Source organism: Solea solea, chromosome 16, assembly GCF_958295425.1.
Source record: "Solea solea chromosome 16, fSolSol10.1, whole genome shotgun sequence".
NCBI lineage: Eukaryota > Metazoa > Chordata > Actinopteri > Pleuronectiformes > Soleidae > Solea > Solea solea.
This window is the reverse complement of record NC_081149.1, coordinates 14,917,045-14,930,701: the sequence shown is the minus strand read 5'-3', so window position 1 is coordinate 14,930,701 and position 13,657 is coordinate 14,917,045. Positions and strand designations below refer to the sequence as shown.

At 40.0% G+C, this 13,657-nt stretch overlaps 2 protein-coding genes across 9 annotated transcripts in view; both read right to left on the bottom strand.

Annotated features, from left to right (window-relative positions):
• Positions 1-4,459, bottom strand: part of crebbpb (CREB binding protein b) — a 31,739-nt gene extending 27,280 nt beyond the window's left edge. For 4 of the 5 annotated variants that reach the window (XM_058652767.1, XM_058652771.1, XM_058652770.1 and 1 more), the window contains exon 1: positions 3,576-4,459. In XM_058652767.1, the coding sequence (XP_058508750.1) occupies positions 3,576-3,666 (91 nt within the window). In that variant the 5' untranslated portion in view covers positions 3,667-4,459. The remainder of the gene's footprint in view (positions 1-3,575) is intronic. The other variant, XM_058652768.1, reaches the window with a different exon arrangement.
• Positions 4,460-5,725: 1,266 nt separating this feature from the next.
• The window catches only part of LOC131475180 (adenylate cyclase type 9-like), a 36,825-nt gene continuing 28,893 nt past the window's right edge, over positions 5,726-13,657 (bottom strand). For 3 of the 4 annotated variants that reach the window (XM_058653097.1, XM_058653099.1, XM_058653098.1), the window contains exons 5-12: positions 13,355-13,611; positions 13,144-13,246; positions 12,949-13,008; positions 12,344-12,552; positions 11,137-11,296; positions 10,790-10,932; positions 10,549-10,572; positions 5,726-10,004 (exon numbers count right to left, since the gene is read on the bottom strand). In XM_058653097.1, coding sequence (XP_058509080.1) covers positions 8,711-10,004; positions 10,549-10,572; positions 10,790-10,932; positions 11,137-11,296; positions 12,344-12,552; positions 12,949-13,008; positions 13,144-13,246; positions 13,355-13,611 — 2,250 coding nt within the window. In that variant the 3' untranslated portion in view covers positions 5,726-8,710. The remainder of the gene's footprint in view (positions 10,005-10,548; positions 10,573-10,789; positions 10,933-11,136; positions 11,297-12,343; positions 12,553-12,948; positions 13,009-13,143; positions 13,247-13,354; positions 13,612-13,657) is intronic. The other variant, XM_058653100.1, reaches the window with a different exon arrangement.

Here is a 13,657-nt window from a genome sequence, read left to right as displayed (position 1 = left end):
TCTAGGAGCATTGGCTCTCTAGTAAGGGCTTCCAGCAACATTTGACCGGGGAAGCTCTGTGGAGCAAGTTGCTTAAAATGGAAGCAAACAAATCGAAAGACAGTTGCTGTACGGCAGCTGCCATGTTGGATGTATACAAAATCTAGCAGGTTTTGTATACATCCAACATAGCTTCAGTCATTCTTGTTTTAAGCCAGCCTCTAGCACACCAGGGGAAAAAACTTATAATTGAGATTCTGATGTTGGCAAAAATGGCCTCTTTGCTTAACATGTCTGCAGAGCGAAATCAAATCACTGGCAGACCTGGCCCTGGAGCGGTTTTATAAGTCTCCTCCTCGGTCCAGCAATAGTCCATTACACTTAACACAGCTGACTGTCGATATCGACTATTACAGTTACAAATTAAGTATTCAACCAATCCGTGTCAAAAATCATGTGTGCCAACATATCAAGTGCAGTGAATTACAGGAGTAGCTGTCTTCCCTTGTTTTAGTATTGGGTAAATAACAGTGTAACTCGTGTTTCTCCTTAATATTCAACTGAAAAAAAACATCAAGATATTGCTGCTTGTATCGCCCACCACTACTATATCGACTGAACATATAGAAATCCCATATTTGCCAACCATGAAATAAATATGCTCAGGAAAAAAGTTCACAGCAGTCAAACTCATCCATGTTAAGGCACAAAGTTGCTCTGCAGGTTTGACGAGTGAAGAGGCAGACCCCAGGGATAGTTACTACCAATTACTACGTAGTTTCTTCTCAGCTCTGACGGGCACATTTACTAGTCAATGGGTTTGCAGAAGAAAAGTTAAATGTTGGGACAAAAAAATCTTCAACTACCTCCTCAGATGCCTTAACATGGACCACATTAAGTTTCATTCAGACCACTGTGTGTTTGAGCTGTAAAATGTATGCACTGCCAAAGGGTGAATTCACATAAGTCTTGTTTAGTTAAGTTTAACTGAACCCTTGAGGGTTGGGGTGAATGCAGTCGGAAACCTTTGATGCAAACCAAACAACCAGACTCTGCTTACCCTGAAAAATTTACAAATTTACAACTTGGAGCAACCTCATCAACTCCAACATGTGGATGTTGAGGGTTGCCACATTGCATGTAGAGTGTAGTCGTCAACTGGTATTGCTAATAATGGCTAGCCCAAGATAAGTTTTCATTTCCAATAGGAAATATATCACAAATCTATTTATCCATGCCCAGACTTTATTATTCTTCACACACATACACTGTCATCTCTCTTATAACCCACCCTCATTTACTTTCACCCCGGCCTTCAAAATAAGAGCCCCTGGCTGCAACAACTTTCTGGATAAGACTTTTGTTCTTGGTAATAAAAATTGCTTGAAATTGAATTCCTCCATTTTGTTCCACTTTATTCTCATCTGATTTTGTCATATTTCATCTTCTTCTTACTGTATCTCTTTGTTTACAATTACGATGGTAACGATATCCTGTGCAATATCGTGCAGCCCTAGTTTACAACTTCTCAACTGGAACGCAGTGAACTTGGGGGTAAAGTCAATTCCAGCAGCATTAGCATTGTTACCACACCTATATGCTCAGGACCCCCTGTCCTAAATGCTGGACCAATAACTGAACAGCATCAACGTGCATGTGACTTTTTTTTTTTTAACCGATAGTCTGCACCACAATGTACATGCAATACAAATTTAATTTCCCTCTGCAATTATTATCACTTAGAAGATCATACGATACATTTTCAGAGTGTTTCATGGGATTGCATTTGCTAGTGATACACCATTTAGTCACAATTACTTTTTTACACAATGCAAGTTGCTTCATTTTTGCAAACGTTTTTAAATTCAGCAAAGTGAGCACAAGATTTTAAGCGCTAGTCTGCCATGAAGCTATAGAGAAAACAGCTCAGTGCGACATCATATGTTATCACCTGTCATTGACAGCTTCATCATCATTAGGTGGTTATGGTAGTTGGGAAGTGGAGAATGCTGGCAGACTGTGGTGGCATCTTTTAAGATCCAACTGTTTTTGGTTTGCATCGAACGAGTACTTTCTTAACTGATTAATCTGTTGATTATTTCCATTCATCAATTAGTTGTTTGGTCCATTCAATGTCAGAAAATGTTGAAAAATGTCGATTAGCATTTCCCAACATTGAAATGATGACTTTCTTAGAATCTAATATCACCCACAAGCCAAAGTTACCAAAACCCAATAATGATGGGTTAATGATTTCTTTGTAATATGGAACAAGGAGACCAGATAATGTTCACAATCAAGAGCTTTTATGAAATTATAAATGATAAACCACTCAAACTGATTACATGGTTATCAAAATGGTTGACGATTAATTTAGTAATTGCTTAATAATCGATTAATCTTTTCAGCCCTATACTGTTCTATAGTAAAATAGAATAAAAGGTAACATAAATATTACGGGTTGTAGTTTGTCCAGATGTTTCGTGATACTTTGCTCTTGACCAGTGAAATGATACCAGTTTTGATTCCCATCCCTGTACATAATACACACACACACGCATCTCTAATACTGCAGAATGGGTTCTAAAATGGATGGTGAAAAATATAGAAACCAGTATTTTACTAGTTAAACTGGTACTCAACAGTTGGCAAACTTATTTGTAAGGCTTATAAAATAAACAGCTAACATAACAACTATGGCTCATGTGGTAAAAGTGAAGGGAGTTCGCGAGTATGTTTAGACAAGATTTGATCATTTAAAAAAACGCCATTTAAAAAGTCAGATTTATAAATGTGATGATGCCAATGAATAACGTTGATAGGGACAAGGAAAGCCTTGTAGATACACTGATCTGTCCCTAACATTATTAAAATGAGTCAGCTATTTCAAACATTGTAGCTGTACAGCAATGCACATACATGTACGAATAACTATATCCATATGCCACAACATGGGCAAAGTGAAGTGGTTGTAGCATGAGCTAAACTAAGAATAGTCAAATGTAATGTATAAGCCCAGTGTTTACCTGGTATCTTATCAGTACCTCAGACAAACACATGTCAACCACACCTTTGATCAAATATGGTTGTAAATGTAATTTTGAACAAACATATAGCTGTGATATACAGAAAATAAAAGCAATAAAATGCTTGGTTTGTTGCTCTGATTGTAAAATACTCTATGTGGAAACTGACCATAAAAGAATATGATACTGAAAATGATAAGAATTAACTCAAAAGAAATATGTATAAGAGGAGATAAACAGTGATGAGCTACAACACTAAAACAGATGTGTGTCAAACTTATTTTCACCTGCATGTGTGAGATGTAAAGGAACTTTAACACTGCAAGACAGGAAAGTTGCGAGGCACTTTTGAAGCACTAAATGAAGTTTGCGTTATGTATTTACCAATCAATCTTACAGGAACTCAGTGTTCAGTTTTCCTGCGATGTTTACACGTCCCAAATGAAGTGGCTGATAAGGTTACCAAACTCTTTTCCTTAGCTTCCCCTTGCTTTAAGGGAGCAGTTCAACTAGCCATACATTTAAGTGCAAGTTGGCACAAAAACGGATGTAAAACCGTGTCCTCCTTACCTGGGCCGTCTAATCCTGATCCAGAGAGAGGTGAATTAAGCTTGGGTCGCTTTGCAGTGGGGGGTCCGACATCCAGCAGATTGTCAGCCATCCTAGTCGCCAAATGTTGTAAGAAGATGATGATACAGAAAAATAACAGCAGGAACAATCCAACTTGTCGGCCTCTGTCTTGTAATAACTGGTAACTTTTCGTAACGATGGCGCAAAAGAGCGAATTAACTGTTCTTTTTTTTTCTTCGTTGACTGACAAACTGGTGAAATGCTGCCTGGAGAAAAAGGTTTCAAAAGAAAGGCAACAGCGCCACGCTTCGCCGCCGAAGATCACCCCATGATAATCCAACACCCAACACCCACATAATTATCCTCAATAATTACGTCCAAAAATTATTTCAGCTCGAAAAAAATAAATAGTTACCAATCATAAAATAATAGACCAGGCGTAGGAAAATCCCTTTCTCCACAGATCGCCGATTTCACGTCTGTACACAATCATCTTTTTCGCAGTCGAAACGAGCAGCCATAAAATCTGATTTAGGCTTAAATAAAAAGAGCAAAATTCAAAAAATATTTTCTATGAGGTGGATTATTTTTCTCGTCGCTGTCTCTCGGTAAATACAGCGTCTCGGGACGGAGATACGGCGAGAAGCGGCGCTCTCTAAAAGGGAAATCAAATATACAGGGGGCTTTCGAGACGATAAAAACCCGTGTAATCCTCACATGTTGGCATTATTCCTCTTCGGAAGAACCTACACTTCGGTTTTCTGTGCGAAAAAAGCCGTTTCAGGTCGGTCTGAGCGGCTCGGATCGGTTTTTAAAATTAATGCTCCCCCCGAAATCCCGATTCTGAGCCGCGTCAAGATGGCGGCTGTTGATTCCTCCGATACAAAAAAGTTTTTTTTTTTCTTCCCAGCTAGACTGAGGGGGGAGGAGGAGGGGGAGGTGTCGTGCTGTGACGTCCTGACGTAAACCTGTGTGTCCCACCGTGCGTCATGTGTACGCACGTATACAAAAAAAAACGATGGAGAATGATTCCCCCCCATGTAACTCAGACAAATTGTATATTAATAAATGTAGAGTGCTGAAAGTCAAGGCGTCATTTTGGGCAGTCATTTTTTTTTTTTTTTTTTTTTTAATTTTTCTACCTAGTGTAACAGAAAAACTATTCAAACTATTCAAACTATGTGCAACAAATATTTTCAGATTTTCCCTTGGTTTGGATTTTTTTTTCTAGGTACTCAAAAATTGCACATTACACCATCTCACCATTTTAATAAATGTTATATATTATATTGAGATACATATGCATTTGTATGGAATCCTGTTTCTGCCACACAAAAATAAAAATATACATATAAGTAAGTCATAATTATGAGATATTAAGTAGTAATTATGCGATAGCATTTCATAATTTAAGTTAAGTTGTTAAGTTCAGTTGTAATTTAGAAATAGTATCTCATTATGACATAGCATCTCATAATTATGGGGTATTTTCTCAAAATGATGACTTACTATCTCATTATTATGAAATAGTGTCTCATAATTGTGGGGTATTTTCTCAAAATTGTGACTTAGCATCTCATAGTAATGTCTTAGCATCTCATAATTATGGGATATTATCTCAAAATTCGGACTTAACATTTCTAATTATGACTAGAGTATGCATTATTTTTTACATGTGGTGGAAATGGGCTTCCATACGTTGGTGTATAGTATGTACATAGTACATAAACATAGTAAAAAGAAGGTGTTTTTTTTAAAAACCATAAAATACTGTAAAATCAAAACAATAACAATATTTCAAATTGTTTAAACTCAGTTCCAAGTAATCTACTTCCTGCAACAGAAAACCTATTCAAACATGGATTATGTGCTCCAAATGTATTTTTCAGATTTCCCCTCGGTTTAAAATTGTAATACGAATAAAAAAATACTGTACCATATTTCTAATTACTGACATTCCATATCAAATTTTCAATAGGGAAATATATTATACAATACAGAACAAAAAAAAAAATTAAAAGAAATCATAATTGTGTGAAGCAAAACTACATTTGTGGCTAATTAAAACCATAATTTGAGAACATATTCTTTGTTACTGATAAACACATCTATCTATAAAGTGTACAGGCTATAAATTCAACCAGACAGCATTTCCCAGCAACTGATTTTATTACATTTTAACTTTTACCTGCATAACTATTAGCGTGCTATATACAAAAACATTTCCAGAGAAAGCAACATTTCAATGAAACTGCCTGTAGAAGGCTGGCGAGATACCACCTACTGCAGATATCCTGTAGTGCTTTATTCTATTGTATTTGGCCAGTTTGAGTGATCGATATTGATTCAACCCTTACTGTACTAGCATGTCATCTGTCGAGATGACAAGGTCGACTAAAATGTTTACGCCACATTCCTGTTAAGATTAGGGCATCCCTTTCAAAACACACAACCACACACTTTTACAAACACTCGGACAGCTTTACACACATGCAGGCTAACAGAATACTGAAATGTTATTTTCAACATTTTTAAAACGACCCAGTTCTTTAGACTATTTATGACCCTAATACATGCGCTTATATAAATCATAGAAAATGCTCAGATACTATACAATATAAAGGCATACTGTACATAGAAAGTGAGTGCATTGTGCAAATGTGTTTTGACAGTGAATATATAAATTACCTTTCCTGTACGAGCGCGCCACAACCCTCAAATTAAGACATGATGCACGGGAAATTCATGAGATTGTAATGACACTCTTTGGCATCAAATTTTTCCAAGTGTGTCCCATTCTTCTGGTTGAAAATGTCACTTTCATCTGAAAACATCCAACCAAATCAACAGGTGAGCTCCGTTTTATAACAAGTAAATAAAAAAAAGTGAGTTATCCTAATGTCCCTGTTTGCCATAAAGAACACTAATCAAGAGAAGATTGAACAGAAGGCGTAAGAAATGTAGCTTATGCACTTATCCTCACAAGTAGAATAACGTCGATAAAGAAAATCCCTTTATTTATTAACAAGAATAACAATTCAAAGTATCCCTTGACTGTAGTAAAACAAAGTTTTAACTGGTTCAAGAGTTGTGTGCTCATAAGCGAAAAAACCCCTTCCCCTATCAAATGAGTGAGGTTTAGCTCTTATTATTGCATTTATAACAACGGCTATTCCATCTGAGAAATAAATATAGTACAAAATGGCGAGCCATTCACAGAAAAATAAAACTGCAATAAGGCCAGCTAATGTATAATATGTTTTGGGACATTTACATCAATTTTATATTGTAAGAAAAGGCACAGCTCAAATATTATTACCTTTATGCACAACAGTAAACATCTCCATAACAAAGGCTTTTCAAGAAATTAAAGCGTTTGCAGATATGAACCTAAATTAGATGCAACACTGAAAAGTGAAAAGGCACAAGCTACCGTAATTTCACACAGACAGCAAATAAATTCAAATATTCTAATATTAAATGTTGAATACATCTTTCTGCAATATTCATTAGTACTTAATGTAACGAGTAAGACAAAATCATTTTAAAAAATGAGGTTCTTAATGTGCTATTCATATTTTATTGTCAAAAATAAATCTTGTCACTGGATGATGTCATTATTATTTTTTTTTTTTGCCTCTGAGCACACAATACTTTTTGCTAAAAAATCAGCGAGAAAATGTAACGTGTGAAACTTAACCAGTCTGATTTAACACAACATGAATTCAGTGAAGTAAAAAAAAAATAATAATAATAATACTACATTTGGTGCACTGATCTTTTTCAGTGCGAGCACATTAAGTTTCATGCCGTAGCGAGACTGAAGCAGCTAATGCAGCCAGCAGAGTGAGTCCAACAGATTCATTTTCACATCAGCTTCACGTGAACATTTCAAGTTTTGAGTCACAACGATTACAATAACACGCTTAGTTTTTCGTGTTGCAACGTTCCACTTTTGATTATCCATGTCCTAAACGCTCCATCAACTAACTAACGCACAGTGTAATCCAGCAAACCTGGGCTGCTGTTTTCTCTTTTTGAGACACCACAGGTACATCGGTGGGTCCACTCAACTCCACGCATCACCACTGAAAAACAAACCTTGGGGTTCACAGGAGTGGGCCCAAACACTGGTAAGAAGTTATCCTCATCTACAATGCTGTTGTTGCAAGAACGCGAGACCATCGTGCCTCCAAACTGAGGCAAATACAAAGATCTGAACCAAGGCTGGAGGAAAAAGCTGCCTCGTCAGCAATTGTTTTTTGGTGTCCACTGCGTTCCTGAAGTGTTTGTCATCCTGCAGCTTCACTGAGTCAGCCAAGTAACTCATAGGCACCTCTCCTTATTATAAACCAAGCACAGTCTTGACGTACAAACACACACACACACACAAACACAGTGTATGCATGCAAATACACTCACACAACACACAGCCTGGGCCTCATCGCCTGCATCCACTGGTCTCGACTTGGCTTTTCATGATGAGTTTTCGGGCTTTCGCGAAGATCGGGGGGGTTGAAACGGGCTCTGCTGCATTTTAGTGCAGATTTTACTAATACATATCTTGAGTGAGTGAACTCCACACACACTGATTCCATTCCCATGTGTAAGGTCAGCGTTCTGAGCTCTTTGCTGAAAGGCAAAACATCATAGCAAAACACAGTTTACAAAGTAAAATTGTAACAAACAGCGAAGCGTTTTTTCCGCAAAAAAAGTTTTATAATTTACAATTTTCCCTTGATGCTATTCTTCCCTTTACTCAAAAAATGCTTAGGCTACGCATTATTCTATTCTAAAGGCACTTAAAAGACTTATGAAAGAACTGACAGAGATTAAAGGTGTTAAGATAATCAAGTAAGTTATTGGGAGACGTTGGCATCAGTAGCAGAAAAGACAATATTTAGTGTCTGATGTCACACCTTCCCATTTCCTCTCTGTTCCTCTGTGATTGTGGGCCACCCAGCACCTCCCTGTGATAACATCAGCAAATACGATTAACACTAAATAGCAATTTACCACTCGGCTGATGGAGAGAAGAAGCCAGTTTGACGGTACCAAAAGTAAAGCAATTCTACAAAATGCCAACTGGCAGGAACAAGAGCTTAAAGGGTAAGACATTCTACTGCAGCAAATACTTAAAGTCTGGTCAACTCTCTGGCATCGCTGTCGTCCTCACGATGGTTCTTCTTGTGTGCTGTATTTTGCCGGGCTGAGGGTGAGATGACGAGCTGTTTGTTATCTGCAGGTATAGATGTCAGGCCGCTGTGAGACAGAGATCGTCCGCCGTGAAAAATCTCTGCAGAGGGGCGTCTTTCACGGTTGTCTGCTTCTTTCACATGACTAAGGCCCGTGGTTGTGGAGGAACCAGAGCTGGCACTGGGCACCATCGTGCTGGTAACGCATGCAGTCATGCCGGTTGTGGGCACCATGTTGGCAATTTCGTCGGTGGGCGAGCGGCCGATGCTGCCATCGACTTGTGCCCGGATCTCTGGTGAGACTGAGAGTTGGTACTGCGGCACGGGGCCACTGTCACTGCTCTTAGGATAAAGGAAGGTCTTCATCTGACCTTTACCTTTGACATTAACAGTGCCGCGGTAATCAAACTCATACTCCATGCCACTGAGCACACAGTAGCTCTCCTCGCTGACCTGGACGCGACACTCCACGCCTGTTGTATCCATGCGACTGGCGATGTTGACTGTGTCGCCCCAGATGTCATACAGAAGCTTAGTCGTGCCAATGACCCCTGCTGTGAGGGGACCATGGTTGAATCCGATGCGAAGCTTGAAGCCAAACCCCAGCATGTTCTTGTTGAAGTCGTCGACGACGTGCATCATCTCTAGGGCAAATTCAAAAAGTGCACGGAGGTGAGCGTGAGGATGTGCCGCGTCCGCACACTGCTGCGTATTGAGACCCGATGCTGCCATGTACGTCGCTCCAATGGTCTTGATCTTTTCAATGTTTGTGAAGGCGGGCTTACGTAACAGCTCATCAAAGTCTCCAATTAGCTCGTTGAGCACACGGTAGCACTCCTTGCCTCCCTCGTAGCTTTCCTCATAAAACTCACTGAAGTTTACGATGCTGGCAAATATGACGCCGACATTGTCGTGGTTCTTGGAGTAGCTCTGGGTGACCTTCAGCTGCTCAGCTACATGGATGGGGATGATATTGCGAAGCAGCCAGTCGGCCTGGTCCCTCATATTCTGGATCTTGATGCGGTGTTGATCAGCCTCCACGTTGCCATGGTAATGCAGGCGGTAGCTAACCTCAAATTCACGGTTAAGGAACCAGACCAGGAGTAAGAGGAGAAAAAAAGCCACGCAGGCCTCAGGGCCCAGCAGATCCTGAAGGTCGACGTGTGGGTCAGGCTCTACTGAACTGTCAGACATGACACTTGAACTGTTACTGCTGTTGGTCTGCAGGTTAGACCTGGAGCAAGGAGAGGGACGGACAGACAGACAAAAGGGTGAAAGAAGCAGAAAACAGAAGGTTACAATAAACATTTTTTTCTTCTGAAATGAGCCTTCAAAAACAAGGAGGACACTATGAGCACCCCAGTGACTTGAAGCATGGCACGCTAACCATAAACCTCCCTATGCTTGACTTTGTCCTCTCTATAATGAAGGCATCATTCAAAATTGCATTTTCGACATAGAAAGTAAAGTGACTAGGATGGAATTATGACAGTAATAGTGTTATTGCGGCCTTTCTGCATGGAGTTTGCATGTTCTCCCCGTGTGCGCAGGTTTTCTCTGGGTTACACAGTCCAAAATATGGGGATTAGGTAAACTGGACACTCCTAATTGACCGTAGGTGTGCGTGCGAGAGTGGATGTTTGTCTTTCTCTATGTGTCCCTGTGATGGCCTGGCGGCCTGTCCAGGGTGTGACCCCGCCTTTCAGCCTCCACGAAGATGAGTGAGTGAGTGTCATAGCAATGTCATAGCAATGAAATGTAATAATTATTAAACATACCAGAAAAACGGACTCTTGGCAGCTCTGGAAGAGATGAAACACATGTTAATGCAACAATCCAGATACAAGCACACACCTCAGCTCGTATCTTGAAAAGGGAGGGGAACAGTATCACTGCATTATCTCTATTAATCAACACATAATTTAATTGTATCTTCTTCTCTTTTTTTTTTTTAATGAGATGGACAACCAATTATCATTACACTCATTCATGCCTTTACAATAAACCGGCATGGCGTACCTGCAGGGGGAGCAGAAGAGCAAAACAAGTAGTCCTACTCCCACCAATGTTGCTAGAGATGAACGCATCCAGTAGCTGAGCTGGCAGAAGTTACAATACTGTATAATGGCTATGATGACAGCACAGCAGATGAACATGGTGAGCTGTGTAAAATGAGACGCAGACAGAAAGATTCATTAGTGTAAAACAAAACAAAACACCACTGAGCAATGTTAAACTACACCGACAAAACACACACCACTTTGAATACAATTCATGAGAAAACAGCTCTGCTTTCGAGTTTGCAGATTACACATAAATACCACAATTTCGCCTTATTAAGGAGGAGAAAAAAACAGAAAGTCAACCTGGATGGACAGATGCATGTCACAGGTGACATGGGAGAAGACGACCACAGCAGGCACAGACACCAGGACTGCTCCCACGCAGTGACGAGCGATCCAGCCAGAGATCGCCCTCATCAGCACCCGTGTGCAACTCAGCGTGCTATTGCGGTAGAAAGCCATACTGCAGAGGAAACACAGGCAGCCGTCGTTGATCAAGATCACTCTGAACTCGGTTAACTCTCTAATATGTGTTTGACAGCAGCCTGATGCTACTTTGAATCATTAATTGATTCCATATAAGTGCTGAAGTAATGAATGTGGGTCACAGCATCAACCAAACAAGGTACAAATGTCGGGACATTTTTTGCTTTACTTTTCTTATCAATGTTACTTTCTGTCTGAGGTTTCTTTGCTCATAAACTGAGTATCCATGTCACAGGTTTTCCTTTCAGATCTCCTATCCTCTGTAGCCAAGGCTTAAAGGTCATAGTACTTGGAGACACTGGTCAAGTTGTTTTCACCTTTGGGGCGGTTTAAAGTGCATACATTATTAGGCCACCTGTCATAAAAATTAGAAATTGCTTTAACTATTTATTTGACAAATAACAAACTGAAATCACCTTTTTACACCTAAATTTGAGCCGGCTCACTGAGCTTCTATGAGAGGTCAGAAATGAATCCAGCATTCAGGAATGCAAGTAAATAACTATATTTGACTATTTTTTTGTGTTTTTCTGTAAAACAGTACATTTGAAAATGCATGGATAACAATAATAATTATATTTTAGCATTAAAAATATCATTTCGGTTAAAGAGCCTCTACATACCGGTGTATTAACCATGACAGAAACATAAGCAATTATTTTGATAAGTACCAATGCTGTTAATTTGGGTGGTGGTCAAATAAATTTGTACCCTATAATGAAAGGTAAAAAACTCAACTATGTTGTCCAAAACTGAGAGACAAGGAAGAATAACTGGATCAAAAAACACAGAATAATTAAAATAGTCTTTAAAGTTCCCAAGTCTTCATTCTTTTAGATGAATTCATGGAAACTTTGGTGTCAGATGTGCCACAGTGTTAATACTGGCATGTTGTAGCGTCGCAAACAGACTGCGTGACATCATGTCATATGAATTTTGAAAATAATTGAGAAAAATAATTAAGTACCTCACTTCATCTAAGAGGCAGGATCTAGTTTAAGGTCCCCTGCATCCAGTATCTCACCGTATAGAAAACAGCAGAGCCAGAGACTCCAGTAAGGCGGCTGTCGCCGTCAGAGAGAGTGCTGGTATGGACAGACTCTGCTGGGTGACAAGTGGTTGAAGGAAACAAGCCAGTGAGAGAGCCAGAAACACTGAACAGCACAGCAACATGTCCAGGAAAGAACTGAACGTTGGACTGGCCAAAGTCTGCACTGTTGCTCGAGTCTCCACCTGGTGAGGAAAAACAAACACAGATGGCTAATGGAAACTGGAGACACTATCACAGCCTGCACTACTAAACAAGTGAATTACTGCAATGATGAAATGATTTATATTAATTACAATAAGTTAAACCTACTTTTAAGTCAGGGACTAAGACAAAAGTTGCAACCATGAGACTGAAAATGACACTTCTGAGGTTTAACCAGCAGAGGGCATCACAACCTAATACAACAACACCTTGAATATCCTGCAGTGGTTTCTCTTTGCCGCAGTCTTGACCAGTCTGGTCTTAACACACTTTTTAAAAGGTTTCCTTGAGAATAACCAGCCATGCAGGTAAACACAAACTGACTAAAAACAACAACAACAACAACAACAAAAATAAATAAATGAAGATATGCTCACATATGAAGACAACAGGGGTGGGATGTCGGGGATCATGGGAGGACACTGGTTTGAAAAACTCTAAATAATAGTTGGACCAAAGTCAGACAGCGCATGAAACCAAAAGTGAACGTGCATCTTCATTACACAGTCAGGCATACAGGCATCATTGTGTCTCTCTCTCTCTCTCTCACACACACACACACACACACACACCTCCTCCTGGAAGCTTATCCGGTATGCAGACTCCAGGCTCCTCTCCAGGAAGGTGATGCTCAGCTTGTTTATAGGAGGTCTATAAAAATAGTCCTTCATAAGGCTGTCACAGGCACAGAGGAAGTCAGTAGAAATTACACACACTTAACAAAAAAGGCGATAACACACATTTGTGATTTGGTTCGTACCGCTGTTCTTCCGTCACTCTCACCTGTCCTCTTTGATGACGTCTACAAAGTGGGCGTCGCTCCTCTCCCTGAAGTTCTTGGAGCGTAAAGGGATAAGCGCCGAGTGGTCCATGCCCATGGCTCCTCCGCTCCACGTCTTCTTCTCCTTCTCCTGCAGCATCTCACACAGGGACGTTTGGCTGTTGTTCAGGGCCTCCAGCCGAGGAGTGAGCAGGCCGTTCAGAGCGTTGGGCGAGCGTCCCGCAGAGACCACTGGGGAACATTTCAGATGGGACAAGTCCTGAGGAGAAGAGGGGAGAAAAAAAAGTCCTGAAATTCCCCGCCAA